Below are 19,995 nucleotides of genomic sequence, written 5' to 3'. Positions count from 1 at the left end.
GGATGAGGGAGGTCCATTAAAATGGGAGATGGGGGAGGTCCATTGAGATGGGAAGATGAGGGAGGTCCATTGAGATGGGAGATGGGGGAGGTCCTTTGAGATGGGAGGATCGGGGAGGTCCATTGAGATGGGAGGATGGCAGAGGTCCATTGAGATGGGAGGATGAGAGAGGTCCATTGAGATGGGAGGATGGGGGAGGTCCTTTGAGATGGGAGGATGGGGGAGGTCCTTTGAGATGGGAGGATGGGGCAAGTCCATTGAGATGGGAGGATGGGGAAGGTCCATTGAGATGGGAGGATGAGGGAGGTCCATTGAGATGGGAGGATGGGGGAGGTCCATTGAGATGGGAGGATGGGGGAGGTCCATTGAGATGGGAGGATAGGGGCGGTCCTTTGAGATGGGAGGATGGGGCAGGTCCATTGGGATGGGAGGATGATGGAGGTCCATTGAGATGGTAGGATGGGGGAGGTCCATTGAGATGGGAGGATGGGGGAGGTCCTTTGAGATGGGAGGATGGGGGAGGTCCATTGAGATGGGAGGATGAGGGAGGTCCATTGAGATGGGAGGATGAGGGAGGTCCATTGAGATGGGAGGATGAGGGAGGTCCATTGAGATGGGAGGATGAGGGAGGTCCATTGGGATGGGAGGATGGGGGAGGTCCATTGGGATGGGAGGAGATGGGGAGGTCCATTGAGATGGGGGGATGGGGCACGTCCATTGAGATGGGAGGAGATGGGGAGGTCCATTGAGATGGGGGGATGGGGCACGTCCATTGAGGTGCAAGAAGAATGTGAGGGCAGGAATGGTGTAGGATGAGTGATGCCTGGGGTTTGATGCCCAGCAACTAACTCTGTCCTGGTGTTGTTTGTCCTGCAGTTGGACCTCGGCTGGTTACTGAGCCCAGGCCCCTGACCGTGGATTTGGGAGCTGATGCTGTTTTCACCTGCTCCTGGGCTGGTAACCCACCTCTGACCCTCGCCTGGACTAAGAAGGGCTCAAGTGTGGTGAGTATTTGAATCATAAACCGATACAGCACAGAAGGAGGCCATTCGGCCTATCGTGCCTGTGCTGGCTCTTTGAACGAGCTCTCCAATTAGCCCCAACTGCCCCTGCTCTTTCTCCGTAGCCCTGTAAATATTTCTCTTCAAGTATTTATCCAATTTCCTTTTGAAAGTTACTATTGAATCTGCTCCCACCGCCCTTTCAGGCAGCGCATTCCAGATCACAGCAACTCGCTGCGTTAGAACAATTCTCCTCATCTCCCCCTCTGGTTCTTTTACCGGTTATCTTCAATCTGTGTCCTCTGGTTACCGACCCTCCTGCCACTGGAAACAGTTTCTCCTTATTTACTCCATCAAAACCCCTCCTGATTTTGAACGCCTCAATTAAATCTCCTCTTAACCTTCTCTGCTCTAAGGAGAATAATCACAGCTTCTCCAGTCTCTCCATGTAACTGAAGTCCCTCATCCCTGGGACCGTTCTGGTCAATCTCCTCCGCGCCCTCTCCAAGGTTATTGACGTCCTTTGACTAGGTGTTGGGTGTCAGGGTTGGGGAGTTGGGGGGCTGGAGGGTCAGGGTCGGGGGGGAGGGTGCACACAGTGGCAAGTTGTCATCGCGTCAGGTGCGCTAACGCTCTCCTCTCCTGCAGGTCCTCAGCAATGGCGACTCACTTCACCTCAGGTCCATCACCCAGGAGGATTCAGGGACCTATGTCTGCAAGGCCATCGTCCCGAGAATCGGGGTGGCAGAGAAGGAGGTCAGACTGACCGTCAATGGTAAGTGGGGGGCCCTGGGTGTTAGTGAAGAGCTTTGGGGAGGTGGGCTGGGGCAGTGGGTCAGGCACTGACCAACCTCACCTCTGTGTGTTTCAGGGCCCCCCATTATTACCGGCGACTCAGAGCAGAGGGCAGTTCCCGGTGACAGAGCGCGACTCCAGTGCTTCATCGGCAGTTCACCCGCTCCGGTGAAAATCGTAAGTGCCAGCAGACCCTGCCCCTGATAGGTCAGGGGGGTGGGGAGAAATGCAATGTCCCCTGTGATACTGAGCCACACAGACTGGCAGGACTCCGGGACCATCCCTGGGCGACATTGCATCAGCTGACCCCAGTCAGGGCAAGACGATGGGTGGGATTGAGGGAGAATGTGGGGTTGGGGGATATGGGGAGAAGGTGGTAGGTGGGTTTAGGGATATGGGGGAAAAGTGGGTGGGTGGGGTTGAAGGATGGGGAGAAGGTGGGTGTGTTGGGGATGAGGGACTGGGGAGAAGGTGGGAGGGTGGGGTTGAGGGATTGGGGAGAAGGTGGGAGGGTGCGGTTGAGGGATTGGGGAGAAGGTGGGAGGGTGGGGTTGAGGGATTGGGGAGAAGGTGGATGGTTGGGCTGAGGGATTGGGGAGAAGGTGGTAGGATGGGGTTGAGGGATTGGGGAGAAGGTGGGTAGGGATGAGGGATTGGGGAGAAGGTGGGAGGGTGAGGATGAGGGATTGGGGAGAAGGTGGGAGGGTGAGGATGAGGGATTGGGGAGAAGGTGGTGTGGGGGATGAGAGATTGGGGCAAAGGTAGGAGGGTGGGGATGAGGGACTGGGGAGAAGGTGGGCGGGTCGGGATTAGGGATTAGGGAGAAGGTGGGAGGGTTGGGTTGAGGGATTGGGGAGGTGGGTGTGTTGGGTTGAGGGATTGTGGAGAAGGTGGGTGGGTGGGGGTGAGGGATTGGGGAGAAGGTGGGTGTGTTGGATTGAGGGATTGGGGAGAAGGTCGGTGGGTGGGGGTGAGGGATTGGGGAGAAGGTGGATGTGTTCGATTGAGGAATTGGGGAGAAGGTGGGAGGGTTGGGTTGAGGGATTGGGGAGGTGGGTGTGTTGGGTTGAGGGATTGTGGAGAAGGTGGGTGGGTGGGGGTGAGGGATTGGGGCGAAGGTGGGTGTGTTGGATTGAGGGATTGGGGAGAAGGTGGGTGGGTGGGGTTGAGGGATTGCGGATAAGGTGGCAGGGTGGGGGTGAGGGATTGGGGAGAAGGTGGGAGTATTGTGGATGAGGGATTGGGGAGAAGGTGGGAGGGTAGGGTTGAGGGATTGGGGAGAAGGGTGGGTGGGGTTGAGGGATTGGGGAGAAGGTGGCTGTGTTGGGTTGAGGGATGGGGAGAAGGTGGGAGGGTGGGGATGAGGGATTGGGGAGAAGGTGGATGGGTGGGGATGAGGGATTGGAGAGAAGGTGGGAGGGTGAGGTTGAGGGATTGGGGAGAAGGTAGGTGGGTGAGGTTGAGGGATTGGTGGGAAGGTGGGGTTGAGGGATTGGGGAGAAGGTGGGTGTGTTGGATTGAGGGATTGGGGAGAAGGTGGGTGGGTGGGGGTGAGGGATTGGGGAGAAGGTGGGAGGGTTGGGTTGAGGGATTGGGGAGGTGGGTGTGTTGGGTTGAGGGATTGTGGAGAAGGTGGGTGGGTGGGGGTGAGGGATTGGGGCGAAGGTGGGTGTGTTGGATTGAGGGATTGGGGAGAAGGTGGGTGGGTGGGGTTGAGGGATTGCGGATAAGGTGGCAGGGTGGGGGTGAGGGATTGGGGAGAAGGTGGGAGTATTGTGGATGAGGGATTGGGGAGAAGGTGGGAGGGTAGGGTTGAGGGATTGGGGTGAAGGGTGGGTGGGGTTGAGGGATTGGGGGGAAGGTGGCTGTGTTGGGTTGAGGGATGGGGCGAAGGTGGGAGGGTGGGGATGAGGGATTGGGGAGAAGGTGGATGGGTGGGGATGAGGGATTGGAGAGAAGGTGGGAGGGTGAGGTTGAGGGATTGGGGAGAAGGTAGGTGGGTGAGGTTGAGGGATTGGTGGGAAGGTGGGGTTGAGGGATTGGGGAGAAGGTAGGGTGATGTTGAGAGATTGGGGAGAAGGTTGATGGGTGGGGATGAGGGATTGGAGAGAAGGTGGGAGGGTGATGTTGAGGGATTGGGGAGAAGGTGGCTGTGTTGGGTTGAGGGATTGGGGAGAAGGTGGGTGTGTTGGGGATGAGGGATTGGGGAAAAGGTGGCTGTGTTGGGTTGAGGGTTTGGGGAGAAGGTGGGAGGGTGGGGATGAGGGATTGGAGAGAAGGTGGGAGGGTGAGGTTGCGGGATTGGGGAGAAGGTGGGTGTGTTGGGGATGAGGGATTGGGAAGAAGGTGGCTGTGTTGGGTTGAGGGTTTGGGGAGAAGGTGGATGGGTGGGGATGAGGGATTGGAGAGGAGGTGGGAGGGTGAGGTTGCGGGATTGGGGAGAAGGTGGGTGTGTTGGGGATGAGGGATTGGGAAGAAGGTGGCTGTGTTGGGTTGAGGGATTGGGGAGAAGGTGGGTGTGTGTTGGGTTGAGGGATTGGGGAGAAGGTGGATGGGTGGGGATGAGGGATTGGAGAGAAGGTGGGAGGGTGAGGTTGAGGGATTGGGGAGAAGGTGGATGGGTGGGGATGAGGGATTGGGGAGAAGGTGGATGGGTGGGGATGAGGGATTGGAGAGAAGGTGGGAGGGTGAGGTTGCGGGATTGGGGAGAAGGTGGGTGTGTTGGGGATGAGGGATTGGGGAGAAGGTGGCTGTGTTGGGTTGAGGGATTGGGGAGAAGGTGGGTGTGTGTTGGGTTGAGGGACTGATGTCCTCCTTGTGTTGGGGAATGACCCCTGACCTGTTTCCTTTTGATTAAACACCTCAAGGTGTGGTCGTGGAAAGAGAACGTCCTGGAGTCGGGCTCCCAGGACCGGTACAGTGTGCAGACGGTCACCTCGGACACCGGCACGATGTCCACACTGTCCATTGACCGCTTGACCGACCGCGATTTCCAGCCCGTCTACAACTGCACCGCCTGGAATCGCTTCGGCACCTCGACGCTGGCCATCGGCCTGAAGGAACACGGTAAGGAACTCTCCAGAGCAGACTCCAGCTCCGCTCGCGTTGCGACTCGGAAGAGATGCGCAACACGGTCAATCAACCACTGACTTTCTGTCCCTTGTCTCCCACAGAGGTCCTGCGGCTGGGCTTCATCGTTGGGGCAGTACTCGGGGTCGCAGTTCTCCTCATTGTCTTCGTGACCCTAGTCTCCATCTGCAGTCGGAGGTCAGGGAAAGGTAAGGTCGAAGGTTATAACACCCTTGCGTCATTCGGATAAAACTCCAGCCCACCAAAGGTGACTGGGTGAGGCAGCGGGTGAAACAATGACCTTTCAGTCTCTGGGGCCTACAGTCAAATCAAACCCCAGTCAGAGGGGTCGAAGGGCTCCTCCCACTGATGGGGCAGTGTAGAGGGAGCTTTACTCTGTATCTAACCCCGTGCTGTACCTGCACTGGGAGTGTTTGATGGGACAGTGTCGAGGGAGCTTTACTCTGTATCTGACCCAGGCTGTACCTGCCCTAGGAGTGTTTGATGGGACAGTGTAGAGGGAGCTTTACTCTGTATCTAACCTATGCTGTACCTGCCCTGGGAGTGTTTCATGGGACAGTGTAGAGGGAGCTTTACTCTGTATCTAACCCGTGCTGTACCTGCCCTGGGAGTGTTTGATGGGACAGTGTAGAGGGAGCTTTAATCTGTATCTAACCCGGGCTGTACCTGCCCTGGGAGTGTTTGATGGGACAGTGTAGAGGGAGCTTTACTCTGTATCTAACCCGTGCTGTATCTGCCCTGGGAGTGTTTGATGGGACAGTGTAGAGGGAGCTTTACTCTGTATCTAACCCGTGCTCATTTTGTGATGGCTTGATTGTGTTCTGCAGCTGAGAAGGGAGTCCGACTGTCCAAAAGTGACATCCGAGTCCAGATTGTCCACAGTGATCATGTTGCAGCTCGGAGGGATGAGGAAGAGGATGAAACAAAGGATCCCATGGTAAGTTGTCAGTGTGTACAGTGGGAGTGAATTGGAAGGGGTTTAGGTCCATTGGGATTGTGTACAGTGGGAGTGAATGGGAAGGGATTTGGGTCCATTGGGATTCTGTACAGTGGGAGTGAATGGGAAAGGGTTTGGGTCTATTGGGATTGTGTACAGTGGGAGTGAATGGGAAGGGGTTTGGGTCCATTGGGATTGTGCACAGTGGGAGTGAATGGGAAGGGGTTTGGGTCCATTGGGATTGTGTGCAGTGGGAGTGAATGGGAAAGGGTTTGGGTCCATTGGGATTGTGTGCAGTGGGAGTGAATGGGAAGGGGTTTGGATCCATTGGGATTATGTGCAGTGGGAGTGAATGGGAAAGGGTTTGGGTCCATTGGGATTGTGTACAGTGGGAGTGAATGGGAAGGGGCTTGGGTCCATTGTGATTGTGTACAGTCGGAGTGAATGGGAAGGGGTTTGGGTCCATTGGGATTGTGTACAGTGGGAGTGAATGGGAAGGGGTTTGGGTCCATTGGGATTGTGTACAGTGGGAGTGAATGGGAAGGGGTTTGGGTCCATTGGGATTGTGTACAGTGGGAGTGAATGGGAAGGGGTTTGGGTCCATTGGGATTTTGTGCAGTGGGAGTGAATGGGAAGGGGTTTGGGTCCATTGGGATTGTGTACAGTGGGAGTGAATGGGAAGGGGTTTGGGTCCATTGGGATTGTGTACGGTGGTTTTGCTGCAATCTACTCTCTGATTACAGGCCACTAACAGTGAATCAACGGGAACGTCCCACACAGAGCACAGTGATCTCCTGCAGGAGGAGGAGGAGGAGGAGGAGGAGGAGGAGGAGGGGCAGGAGATGACGGTAGGTTTATATCTCCCCCAGAATGTGATGGCGCGAGGTTCTGGGTTATCCTTTTATTCAGCTGGTGCAGGGAAACTGGATGACGGGCACACTGTCCATTCACCTCTCCAATCTGAGGCTGGGGGAGTGGAATGTTGGGCTGGGTGAGTGGAATGTTGGGCTGGGTGAGCGAGAACCATAACGGCACAGAGGGAGGCCATTCGGCCCATCGAGTCCGTGCCGGCTCTCTGTAGAGCAATCCAGTCAGTCCCATTTCCCCACTCTATCCCCGTAGCCCTGTGAGTTTATTTCCCTCAAGTGTCTATCCAGTCTCCCCTTGAAAACATCGAGTGTCTCCGCTTCCACCACTTCCGTCGGCAGCGAGTTCCAGGTCATCACCACTCGCTGCGTAAAAAAGTTCTTCCTCACATCCCCCCTGTATCTCTTGCCCAAAACCTTAAATCTGTGTCCCCTAGTCCTTGTACCGTCAACTAGTGGGAACAGCCTTTCCCCGTCTAGCCTATCAAAACCCGTCATAATCTTGTACACCTCGATCAAATCACCCCTCAACCTCCTTTGCTCCAGTGAAAACAAATCCAGCTTCTCCAACCTGTCCTTGTATCTAAGACCCCCCATCCTCAGAACTATTCTGGTAAATCTCCTCTGCACCCTCTCAAGGGCCTTCACATCCTTCCTAAAGTGTGGTGACCAGAACTGGACGCAATACTCCAGTTGTGGCCTAACCAGCGCTTTATAAAGGTTCAGCATAACTTCTATACTTTTGTACTCAATACCTCTATTTATGAAGCCCAAGATCCCATATGCTTTGTTAACCACTCACTCAATATGTCCTGCCACCTTCAGGGACCTATGCACATTAACTCCCAGGTCCCTCTGTCCCGGCACACTCTTTAAAACTGTGCCATTAAGTGTATATAGCCCCTCCCTAAATGCATCACCTCACACTTCTCTGTATAAGTGAAGGGCGAGTTGGATGTCGGACTGGGCGAGTGTGATGCGGGATTGGGTGAGTGGGATGTTGGGCTGGGCGCGTTGGGTTGGGGGAGGTGGATACAGTGATTGGACCGTTAATAGTCCTGCCTCGACCCTTCCCGCAGGACCCTACGAATGGTTACTACAATGTCCGTGTGACCGAGGACCATCACCAGCCTTCGAGGAGAGGCTTTTCCGAATACATTCCCAGTGCCAGGCCAGCATTTGACCATCGCGGACCTCCTCACCTGTCCCCCGGCGCTGGCTACAACCCCCTGAGCAGCCAGCCCAAGGTCTACGACTACAGCCCCAGGTACCTGCTCGGAGGCAGCACCCGGCCCACCTACCAACACCACGACCGGGTCTACCCCCAGGACCCCATCTACGGGGTGGAGCCGTTCCTTTCGCCCCACTACTCCAGGGGCTTCAGCACCTTCATCAACCCAGGCGTCTTCGGGAAGGCAGAGAGCTGCGAGCAGAGCGACCAGGCCAGCAAGCTCTCCGGCTCTTCCCGCCTCTCTTACGCCTCCTCCCAGCTCTCGGACTACGGGCGTCCCTCGCAACAACGGATGCAGACACACGTGTGAGGTGTTCCTCCTTGCGGGAGGATCATTCCACCAACAGACTTCTTCAGCCTCCTGCCCACATCGGTTCCAAGAACATTCATCAGAGGAATGAGGCAATCTCACTTCCGGGCAGCAGCAGAGGACAGGACCAGGCTCTGCCAGACTCTACTGCTTTCGCACATCAAGCCCCACTGTGAAGATGTCCCAGGGTCTGTCTCTCTCTCTCTCTCGTGTTCGGGGTAAGGGGCATTGGCAAACTGTTGGGGCACCGCTTCCTCCCCAACTGAACTGGAATGCGGCAAGCGAGCGCAGGACCAAGGACAGATGGATCCACTTGGCCGGCAGATCTTTTCCACACTGTGGGATTGCCTGACAGAGATTTGGGACCTTCTACTGTGTTGAGACAGGACAGGTGTTGGAGGCCAGGGGGTCAGATCTTGTCTGCTTGCCCAGGCTGAAGGGCGACATTGACCATCTGGCCACGCCTTGCAAGCGTTGGGGCCCATGTGACACAAGCTGACTCGCGTCTCTTCCCCTCCCCCGCAGATACCTCACCCGACGGGGGGTCTAATTGTCGAGCGTTCCGGCTGCCAGCAAACTCCAGCCGAGACCCTCCTACTCCTTGTGTGGGGCTCAGTCCCACAGCCCAAGGGGTGCAGTTAGCCTCAGGCCCAATGCGTGGGCATTTCTTGGGTATTTACGCAAAGCTGCCGAGGGCCAAACTACCGAGAGTCGCGTTGCGCAGAGGCACTGGACCAGGGATCAAGAGAAGAGGGAGTCTGCAGGTCACACAAACCATCCGCCTCCTCGCAAGCTTCCGCTCAACAACGCCACAGATTGCGAGAGTTTTATTCATGATCGGGCAATATGAAAAAGCGAGCTGTGCCCTTAACTACTGTGAATCGGTGCAAAAGTTTTGAAAAGAATCTCCATAACTTTATTTATATTACAATAAAGATTGCCAACGATATTCGGGCAAGACTCGCGAGTGTGTGCGTGTGAACTCCTTACGCTGTTGCAAGTTCACAGAGTGCAGGTAACAGTGAACGCACAGCCAAGGGGCTCCCAGTGAATCTCGCTGTTTCACAGTCTGTCGCACAAGTTCTGGATGGTGTCTCGCCCGCGACTGATGTACACAGGATGTCGGGAATAGGTTTTAAAATCCATTTTAAAATATATATATAAAAAATACATACAAGTACAAGAGTGGAGCTCTTCATTTACAATTAAACACTTCACCAGAACAGGCCCCACACACTCCCAGGGCAGGTACAGCACGGGTTAGATACAGAGTAAAGCTCCCTCTACACTACCCCATCAAACACTCCCAGGGCAGGTACAGCACGGGTTAGATACAGAGTAAAGCCCCCTCTACACTGTCCCATCAAACACTCCCAGGGCAGGTACAGCACGGGTTAGATACAGAGTAAAGCTCCCTCTACACTGTCCCATCAAACACTCCCGGGGCAGGTACAGCTCGGGTTAGATACAGAGTAAAGCCCCCTCTACACTCCCATCAAACACTCCCAGGGCAGGTACAGCATGGGTTAGATACAGAGTAAAGCCCCCTCTACACTGTCCCATCAAACACTCCCAGGGCAGGTACAGCTTGGGTTAGATACAGAGTAAAGCTCCCTCTACCCTGTCCCATTAAACACTCCCGGGTCAGGTACAGCACGGGTTAGATACAGAGTAAAGCTCCCTCTACACTGTCCCATCAAACACTCCCAGGGCAGGTACAGCACGGGTTAGATACAGAGTAAAGCTCCCTCTACACTGTCCCATCAAACACTCCCAGGGCAGGTACAGCACGGGTTAGATACAGAGTAAAGCTCCCTCTACACTGTCCCATCAAACATTCCCGGGGCAGGTACAGCACGGGGTTAGATACAGAGTAAAGCTCCCTCTACACTGTCCCATCAAACACTCCCAGGGCAGGTACAGCACGGGGTTAGATACAGAGTAAAGCTCCCTCTGCACTGTCCCATCAAACACTCCCAGTGCAGGGCTCGAGTCCCAGAGTGACTGGTTTGTCAGCGCGTGGGGGAGGGGCCGGGTGTTATATTTCAAATCTCAGATAAATTTCAAAATTAAAAAAAAAGAAAACTATATAAACATGAGGTGTGAGACGCTGGGCGGAGGGAGGGAGTGTCCCAAGGGCGACTGGGGGCAGAGAGAGGGGCCACGGGCAGAGGGATAGTCTATTCACAGTCTGGGCTGCTCCCTCACAGCTCGGTCTTTTCCCGGATCCAATCCCGAAGCCTCGTCAGACGGCTGTAGATTCCCGGCTTGTTTTTCCGAGCGCATCCCTCGCCCCAGCTCACGATTCCGGCCAGGAACCACTTCCCGTTCTCCTCACGGCACGAGAGGGGCCCCCCAGAATCCCCCTGTCCGGAGAGAGAAAGAGAGAGGATTAGTCCAGGAAGACGGGATTCAGGAATAGGATCGGCATCCGATAACTGATTAAATTAGAGCGAGACGGACGGAGGGAGAGAGAGAGAGAGAGACAGAGACAGACAGAGAGAGAGACAGAGAGAGAGCGACGGAGAGAGAGACGGAGAGAGAGACAGACAGACGGGTTCCTGGCGGTGTGCAGGGTCAATACTTGCCTGACACGCATCCACAGCTCCTGCCATGTACCCACTGCACAGCATCCTGGTGGTGACCTGCCCTTCAGTCACAGTGTTACAGATTGTGTCGTTAATGATCTTCACTTCTGCTTTCTGGAGGGACAGCACACCAGAACCTGGGGAACAAGCGAGTGGGAAACGAGGGGGTTACTGAGAGTGAGGGGGGAGCGAGGTGGTTACTGAGAACGAGGGGGGGTTAACGAGGGGATTACTGAGAGTGAGGGGGTAAACGAGGGGGTTACTGAGAGCAAGGGGGGGAACGAGGGGGTTACTGAGAGCGAGAGGGGTAAACAAGGGGGTTACTGAGAGCGAGAGGGGTAAACGAGGGGGTTACTGAGAGCGAGAGGGGTAAACGAGGGGGGTAAACGAGGGGGTTACTGAGAGCGAGGGGGTAAACGAGGGTGTTACTGAGAGTGAGGGGGGAATGAGGGGGTTAGTGAGAGTGAGGGGGGTAAACGAGGGGGGTACTGAGAGCGAGGGGGGTAAACGAGGGGGTGACTGAGAACGAGAGGGGTAAACGAGGGGGTTACTGAGAGTGAGGGGTAAACGAGGGGGTTACTGAGAGCGCGAGGGGGGTAAACGAGGGGTTACTGAGAGCGAGGGGGTTAAACGAGGGGGTTACTGAGCGAGGGGGGTAAACGAGGGGTTACTGAGAGCGAGGGGGGTAAACGAGGGTTTACCGAGAGCGAGGGGGGTAAACGAGGGGGTAAACGTGGGGGTTACTGAGAGCGAGGGGGGTAAACGAGGGGGTTACTGGGAGCGAGGGGGGTAAACGAGGGTTTACTGAGAGTGAGGGGGGAATGAGGGGGTTAGTGAGAGTGAGGGGGTAAATGAGGGGGTTACTGAGAGCAAGTGGGGTAAACGAGGGTGTTACTGAGAGCGAGGGGGGTAAATGAGGGGGGTAAACGAGGGGGTTACTGAGAGCGAGGGGGGTAAACGAGGGGGTTACTGAGAGCGAGAGGGGTAAACGAGGGGGTTACTGAGAGTGAGGGGGTAAACGAGGGGGTTACTGAGAGTGAGGGGTAAACGAGGGGGTTACTGAGAGCGCGAGGGGGGTAAACGAGGGGTTACTGAGAGCGAGGGGGGTAAACGAGGGGTTACTGAGAGCGAGGGGGGTAAACGAGGGTTTACTGAGAGCGAGGGGGTAAACGGGGTAAACGAGGGGGTTACTGAGCGAGGGGGGTAAACGAGGGGGTTACTGGGAGCGAGGGGGTAAATGAGGGGTTACTGAGAACGAGGGGGTTAGAGAGCGAGGGGGGTAAACAAGGGGTTACTGAGAGCAAGGGGGGTAAACGAGGGGGTTACTGAGAGCGAGGGGGGTAAACAAGGGGGTTACTGAGAGCGAGGGCGGAACGAGAGGTTTACCATCAGCGAGAGAATTGTTAATGAGCCAGAGCGCCCGCTCAAATGATCCTGAGCCTCCTTGTCCCCTTCCAGCCTTCACCCACTCCCCAACCCAGACTACACTGAGTCACAGACAGAGCCTCGCCCTGCCCTCCGCCAGCCCCGCCCTGCCCTCCGCCAGCCCCGCCCTGCCCTCATTCCTGTCCCTGAACCAGCTCCCTACCCGTGCTACTCCACTCCCTCTTGCTCTGAGCACCTGAACTTTTCTCCAACAAGCCTCACGAGAGGCACCTTATCCAATACCTTCTGTAATAAAATCCATATAATCCACATCTATATAGAATTACATCGAGTCCGCAGCCCTGAAACAGGCCATTCGGCCCGACTGCTCCGTGCCGGTATTTATGCTCCACACCAGCCTCCTCCCACCCCTCTTCATCTCACCCCATCAACACCAGCCTCCTCCCACCCCTCATCTCACCCCATCAACACCAGCCTCCTCCCACCCCTCTTCATCTCACCCCGTCAACACCAGCCTCCTCCCACCCCTCTTCATCTCACCCCATCAACACCAGCCTCCTCCCACCCCTCTTCATCTCACCCCATCAACACCAGCCTCCTCCCACCCCTCTTCATCTCACCCCGTCAACACCAGCCTCCTCCCACCCCTCTTCATCTCACCCCGTCAACACCAGCCTCCTCCCACCCCTCTTCATCTCACCCCGTCAACACCAGCCTCCTCCCACCCCTCTTCATTTCACCCCATCAACACCAGCCTCCTCCCACCCCTCTTCATCTCACCCCATCAACACCAGCCTCCTCCCACCCCTCTTCATCTCACCCCATCACCAGCCTCCTCCCACCCCTCTTCATCTCACCCCGTCAACACCAGCCTCCTCCCACCCCTCTTCATCTCACCCCGTCAACACCAGCCTCCTCCCACCCCTCTTCATCTCACCCCATCAACACCAGCCTCCTCCCACCCCTCTTCATCTCACCCCATCAACACCAGCCTCCTCCCACCCCTGTTCATCTCACCCCATCAACACCAGCCTCCTCCCACCCCTCTTCATCTCACCCCATCAACACCAGCCTCCTCCCACCCCTCTTCATCTCACCCCATCACCATATCCTTCTATTCCTTTCTCCCTCGTGTGTTTATCCAGCTTCCCCTTAAATGTATCTCTGCTCTTCGCCTCAACCACTCCCTGTGGTAGCGAGTTCCCCATTCTCACCACTCTCTGGGGAAAGAAGTTTCTCCTGAATTCCCTATTGGATTTATCAGTGACTCTCTTATATTGATGGCCCCTAGTTCTGGTCTCCCCCACAAGTGGAAACATCTTCTCTACGTCTACCCTATCGAACCCCTTCATAATCTTAAAGACCTCGATCAGGTCACCCCTCAGCCTTCTCTTTTCTAGAGACAGGAGCCCCAGCCTGTTCAGTCTTTCCTGATAAGTTACATCTACCACGTTCCCTTTATCTAACCCCTTTTTCAAAAAACTCTTACATTTGAGAAGCACAGATTTCCCTTAATAGATCCATGCCGTCAGTCCGCGACAATACCACACATTTCCAAATGTTCATTAATCTGACCTCAAATCATTGATTCCAAGCATTTACTGACAGCTGATGTTCAACTAACTGGTCTGTAGTTACCGGGATTATCAATTCCCCATGGGCACAGGTATAACATCATTGCATCAACTTACACAGGAACAGGAGGAGGCCCATTCGGCCCCTCGGGCCTGTTACACAGGAACAGGAGGAGGCCCATTCAGCCCCTCGAGCCTGTTACACAGGAACAGGAGGCGGCCCATTCAGCCCATCGAGCCTGTTACACAGGAACAGGAGGAGGCCCATTCAGCCCCTCGAGCCTGTTACACAGGAACAGGAGGAGGCCCATTCAGCCCCTCGAGCCTGTTACACAGGAACAGGAGGAGGCCCATTCATCCTCTCGAGCCTGTTACACAGGAACAGGAGGAGGCCCATTCAGCCCCTCGAGCCTGTTACACAGGAACAGGAGGAGGCCCATTCAGCCCCTCGGGCCTGTCACACAGGAACAGGAGGAGGCCCATTCAGCCCCTCGAGCCTGTTACACAGGAACAGGAGGAGGCCCATTCAGCCCCTCGGGCCTGTCACACAGGAACAGGAGGAGGCCCATTCAGCCCCTCGAGCCTGTTACACAGGAACAGGAGGAGGCCCATTCAGCCCCTCGGGCCTGTCACACAGGAACAGGAGGAGGCCCATTCAGCCCCTCGGGCCTGTCACACAGGAACAGGAGGAGGCCCATTCAGCCCCTCGAGCCTGTTACACAGGAACAGGAGGCGGTCCATTCAGCCTCTCGAGCCTGTCACACAGGAACAGGAGGAGGCCCATTCAGGCCCCTCGAGCCTGTTGGAGGAGGCCCATTCAGTCCCCTCGAGCCTGTTATACAGGAACAGGAGGAGCCTCATTCAGCTGCCCGCTCGCTTTGGGCTGGAGTGAGGTGCCTCTTACCTCCTTCATACATTGCCCCCCATCCCGTCACCCAGCACGGTTTGCCAGTGGGAAAGATGTGGGATGAGTCCGGCAGGCAGATGGGATGGACTCTGGAACGCAGCTCGTAGGGAACTTCCAGCTCCAACAGGGCGATGTCGTAATCGAAGGTGTCCTCGTTGTAGCGCTCGTGCTTAATGATCTGTTTCAACTTCCGCAACTGGGCCGTAGCATCACCCTGGAAATTCAGTCCACTGTAGGCCAGCCACTTCGAGGCATCATTGTACCTGAGAGAGAGAGGGAGAGAGAGAGAGAGAGAGATTGTGTGAGTTGAAAATGGGAGACAGAGAGCGAGAGAGAGAGAGAGAGCGCGCGAGATGGAAATGGGAGAGAGAGAGCGAGAGAGAGCGCGAGCGCGCGCGAGCGAGACAGGGCGAGCAAGACAAGGCGAGCGCGACACGGAGAGCGCGACACGGAGAGCGCGAGAGGGGGGAAGAGGGAAAGAAGAGGGAGAGCAGTATTCAGTAACGGCTTAGACGTTTCCTTTCTCTGTGGATGTCCCCGGTTGAAGGAGCAGACACACAGTTGCGGTTGGGGGGTGGGGGCGAAGGAATGGGATCGGAGAGTCAGTGAGTCTGTTACAGGAGGGAGCCCCCCCAAACCCTGGGGGTCAGTAATGGGGGCCCATACACCCATCCACAAGCCCCACACCCCACCCATTCCCGCAGCCACAGCGTGTTGTGAACACTCACTGATCCAAGAAGCAATGCGATGCGGACACGAGCCAGCGGTCTGAGATAATGGAGGCTCCACAGGCATGTCCAAAACTCCCATAGTGAAGGCTGACCTGCCACGGCCACTCGCCCAGATCAGCGTCCACGCCCCCCACAATCCGATTCTGCTTGAAGGGCCGAGTACCACACTGCGGAACTAACACACAAAACGGGTTAGATACAGAGTAAAGCTCTCTCTACACTATCCCATCAAACACTCCCAGGGCAGGTACAGCACGGGTTAGATACAGAGTAAAGCTCCCTCTACACTGTCCCATCAAACACTCCCAGGGCGGGTACAGCACGGGTTAGATACAGAGTAAAGCTCCCTCTACACTGTGCAATCAAACACTCCCAGGGCAGGTACAGCACGGGTTAGATACAGAGTAAAGCTCCCTCTACACGGTCCCATCAAACACTCCCAGGGCAGGTACAGCACGGGTTAGATACAGAGTAAAGATCCCTCTACACTGTCCCATCAAACATTCCCGGGGCAGGTACAGCACGGGTTAGATAGAGAGTAAAGCTCCCTCTACACTGTCCCATCAAACACTCCCAGGGCAGGTACAGCACGGGGTTAGATACAGAGTAAAGCTCCCTCTACACTGTCCCATCAAACACTCCCAGGGCAGGTACAGCACGGGTTAGATACAGAGTAAAGCTCCCTCTACACTGTCCCATCAATCACTCCCAGGGCAGGGACAGCACAGGTTAGATACAGAGTAAAGCTCCCTCTACACTGTCCCATCAAACACTCCCAGGGCAGGGACAGCACGGGTTAGATACAAAGTAAAGCTCCCTCTACACTGTCCCATCAAACACTCCCAGGGCAGGGACAGCACGGGTTAGATACAGAGTAAAGCTCCCTCTGCACTGTCCCATCAAACACTCCCAGGGCAGGTACAGCACGGGTTAGATACAGAGTAAAGCTCCCTCTACACTGTCCCCATCAAACACTCCCAGGGCAGGTACAGCACAGGTTAGATACAGAGTAAAGCTCCCTCTACACTGTCCCATCAAACACTCCCAGGGCAGGTACAGCACAGGTTAGATACAGAGTAAAGCTCCCTCTACACTGTGCCATCAAACACTCCCAGGGCAGGGACAGCACGGGTTAGATACAGAGTAAAGCTCCCTGGAGATTCTGCTCCCACAATGATGGTGCTACCATGCTTGCACCGATGTGACACGGTGTCTATGGGACGCCTTCACAACGCCCAATAACTCCAAAGTTTGACCATGAGGTAGACACAACTCACCACAGCTTGCCTCGTCTGACCCATCTTCACAGTCCTTGTGACCATCGCACTCCGCATTTGCTTTATTCACGCATGAACCATCCGCACATTTAAAGTTGAAATCTGTGCACAGATTGCTTCCTGACAGACAGAGTGAAAGAGTGAGACCGAGTCTAAAACCGTCCCCTCTCCCATCCTCCCTCTCCCAGGACACTGACTCTCACTGGGGTACGGGTTCCACACACACTGACTCTCACTGGGGTACGGGTTCCACACACACTGACTCTCACTGGGGTACGGGTTCCACACACACTGACTCTCACTGGGGTGCAGGTTCCACACACACGGACTCTCACTGGGGTACGGGTCCCACACACACTGACTCTCACTGGGGTACGGGTTCCACACACACTGACTCTCACTGGGGTGCAGGTTCCACACACACGGACTCTCACTGGGGTACGGGTCCCACACACACCGACTCTCACTGGGGTACGGGTTCCACACACACCGACTCTCACTGGGGTACGGGTTCCACACACACCGACTCTCACTGGGGTACGGGTTCCACACACACTGACTCTCACTGGGGTACGGGTTCCACACACACTGACTCTCACTGGGGTACGGGTTCCACACACACTGACTCTCACTGGGGTACGGGTTCCACACACACTGACTCTCACTGGGGTACGGGTTCCACACACACTGACTCTCACTGGGGTACGGGTTCCACACACACAGACTCTTGCCCTTTCTCCCTCTCAAGGCCATCTCACTCAGCGTGGAGCAGGGAAGAAAGCTGGGATCTTGCTGCTCCTGTCTCTCATTAATTTATTCAGGGGGCCCCCAATTTCAGGAGCTTCACAACCATCTGAGGGCCCGTTCAGCCCTTCTAATCGGTGTCGGTCTTGACCACAGGACTCACAGGGTGAAAGGTCACCCTGTGACCATTGGAGGGGGGGGCTATTGACTCCTCCAGGGGAGGGGTGATGGGCTTCACTCGATCGCCACCCCCTGAACTCACGGTCAGCACAGACGGCCTCGTCACTGCCATCCTCGCAGTCCATCTTCCCGTCACACGTCGTGTTGGCAAAGACACACATCCCGTTCTGGCACTTCCAGTGGTCGTCGGGACACTCTGCGAGGGAAAGGAATCGAGGACCCATCAACGGCAGAATATTGGACCATCGTTCCCTCTAAACCCAGCCCCCTAACCCCTGCACCCCTTTCCACCCCTCCGCACCCTTCTCCACCCCTCCACACCACACCCCCTCCCCCCTCCCTCTCCGCGCCCGCCTGCTCCCCCTCCCTCCGCGCCCCCCTCCCTCTCCCTCCGCGCTCCCCTCCCCCTCCCTCTCCCTCCGTGCCCCCTCTCCCTCCGCGCCCCCCTCCATCTCCCTCCGTGCCCCCTCCCCTTCCCTCCTCCTCTCCCTCCGCGGCCCTCTCCCTCCGCGCCCCCCTCTCCCTCTGCGCCCCCCTCTCCCTCCGCGCCCCCCTCTCCCTCCGCGCCCCCCTCCCTCCGCGCCCCCCTCCTCCTCTACCTCCGCGCCCTCCCTCCGCGCCCCCTCCCCCTCTGCGCCCCCCTCTCCCTCTGCGCCCCCCTCCCTCCGCGCCCCCTCCCCCTCTCCCTCCGCGCCCCCTCCCCCTCCGCGCCCCCCTCCCTCCACACCCCCACTCTTCCACCCCCTCCATCCCCCTCCCTCCATTCCCCCCTCTCCCTCCACACCCTCCTCCACCATCCCTTCTCCGCGCCCAGCCCCCCCCAACCCCACGCCTCCCTCCCCCTCTACCTTTCCTTCTCCCCGCCCAGCCCCCCTCACCCCTCTCCCTCCGGGACTTACCGCAGGCCCTCTCGTCGCTGTGATCTCCGCAATCATTGACTCGGTCACACATCCAGATTTTGGGTTTACACATCCCATTGTCGCAGGTAAACTGATCGGGTTCACACTCTGTGGGAAAGAAAGAGAGAGAGAGTGAGATAGCAGGACGGAGGGGAGGGAGAGACGGAGGGGAGGGAGAGACAGACACACACACACACAGAGAAAGACACAGAGACAGAGACACAGAGAGGGAGAGAGAGACAGAGAAAGAAAGACAGAGAGAGAGAGAGAAAAGCTTGCGGGACAGACGGCAGACTAAACGAGATGATTAAACACACAGACGACAAAATGAAACTGGCTATCCTAAAACTCTTCAACTTGGTTCTGAGTGTCGGTTATTTCCCTGATATCTGGAACAAAGGACTCATAACGCCCATATACAAAAGTGGGGACAAAATCGACCCAAACAACTATCGAGGCATCTGTGTAAACAGTAACCTGGGGAAGGTATTCTGTAGCATCATAAACAAAAGACTTATAAACTTCCTTGAGGAGCACAATGTCTTGAGTAAAAGCCAAATTGGATTCCTGCCAAACTATAGAACATCCGATCATATCTTCACCCTACAGACCCTAATTGACAAACACGTTCACCATAACAAAAGCAAAATCTACGCATGCTTTGTAGATTTCCAGAAGGCTTTCGACTCCATCTGGCATGACGGTTTATTCCTGAAACTTATCGAAAGCGGGGTAGGAGGGAAAACATATGATGTAATTAAATCAATGTATACAAACAACAAATGTGCAGTTAAAATTGGAGACAAACAAACAAAATACTTCCCACAGGGGCGGGGGGTGACGCAGGGCTCGTCAATCTCACCGACACTCTTTAATATTTACATAAATGGATTGGCAAAACTACTTGAACAATCTACAGCACCCGGCCTCACCCTATATGAATCCAAGGTTAAATTCCTCCTCTATGCAGACGACCTGGTTCTGCTGTCACCAACTAAGGAGGGTCTACAGCAGAACCTGGACCTGCTGGAGTCGTACTGCCAGACTTGGGCCCTGACAATCAATCCCCAAAAAACCAAAGTCCTTGTGTTCCAGCAAAGATCCAAACATCAGGGACCCAAAATAAATTTCACAGTAGGAACAACCAAAATTGAACAAACCACTAACTACACATACTTGGGCTTAAAAATCAGTTCTACAGGAAACTTCAAACTGGCTGTGAATGAACTGAAAGAGAAAGCAAGAAGGGCTTTCTATGCCATCAAAAAATCAATCCAAATAGAAATCCCAATTAGCATTTGGCTCAAAATTTTCAAATCAGTAATTGAACCAATTGCGCTCTATGGCAGTGAGGTATGGGGACCGCTAACACAACAAGAATTTGCAAAATGGGACAAACACCCAATTGAGATCCTACATGCAGAATTCTGTAAAAGTATCCTCCGGACTCAAAGGAAAACAGTAAACAATGCATGCAGG

General features: G+C 55.5%; 2 protein-coding genes across 2 annotated transcripts in view; one reads left to right on the top strand and one right to left on the bottom strand.

The window, feature by feature from the left end:
• kirrel2 (kirre like nephrin family adhesion molecule 2) overlaps window positions 1-8,230 on the top strand; it is a 67,041-nt gene extending 58,811 nt beyond the window's left edge. Inside the window, exons 8-15 of the mRNA XM_086002483.1 lie at window positions 877-1,004; window positions 1,650-1,776; window positions 1,873-1,973; window positions 4,664-4,862; window positions 4,970-5,074; window positions 5,714-5,823; window positions 6,567-6,671; window positions 7,769-8,230. Coding sequence (XP_085858609.1) covers window positions 877-1,004; window positions 1,650-1,776; window positions 1,873-1,973; window positions 4,664-4,862; window positions 4,970-5,074; window positions 5,714-5,823; window positions 6,567-6,671; window positions 7,769-8,230 — 1,337 coding nt within the window. The remainder of the gene's footprint in view (window positions 1-876; window positions 1,005-1,649; window positions 1,777-1,872; window positions 1,974-4,663; window positions 4,863-4,969; window positions 5,075-5,713; window positions 5,824-6,566; window positions 6,672-7,768) is intronic.
• A 1,738-nt stretch (window positions 8,231-9,968) lies between these two features.
• Window positions 9,969-19,995, bottom strand: part of st14 (ST14 transmembrane serine protease matriptase) — a 47,334-nt gene continuing 37,307 nt past the window's right edge. The window contains exons 13-19 of the mRNA XM_086004107.1: window positions 18,517-18,624; window positions 17,700-17,813; window positions 16,694-16,813; window positions 15,414-15,591; window positions 14,683-14,948; window positions 10,819-10,955; window positions 9,969-10,596 (exon numbers count right to left, since the gene is read on the bottom strand). Coding sequence (XP_085860233.1) covers window positions 10,435-10,596; window positions 10,819-10,955; window positions 14,683-14,948; window positions 15,414-15,591; window positions 16,694-16,813; window positions 17,700-17,813; window positions 18,517-18,624 — 1,085 coding nt within the window. The 3' untranslated portion in view covers window positions 9,969-10,434. The remainder of the gene's footprint in view (window positions 10,597-10,818; window positions 10,956-14,682; window positions 14,949-15,413; window positions 15,592-16,693; window positions 16,814-17,699; window positions 17,814-18,516; window positions 18,625-19,995) is intronic.

The sequence above is a fragment of the Somniosus microcephalus genome, chromosome 12 (genome assembly GCF_052327205.1).
Source record: "Somniosus microcephalus isolate GS21.2 chromosome 12, FLI_Smic_1.0, whole genome shotgun sequence".
NCBI classification, from domain to species: Eukaryota; Metazoa; Chordata; class Chondrichthyes; order Squaliformes; family Somniosidae; genus Somniosus; species Somniosus microcephalus.
This window is presented reverse-complemented; position numbering and strand designations above follow the sequence as displayed.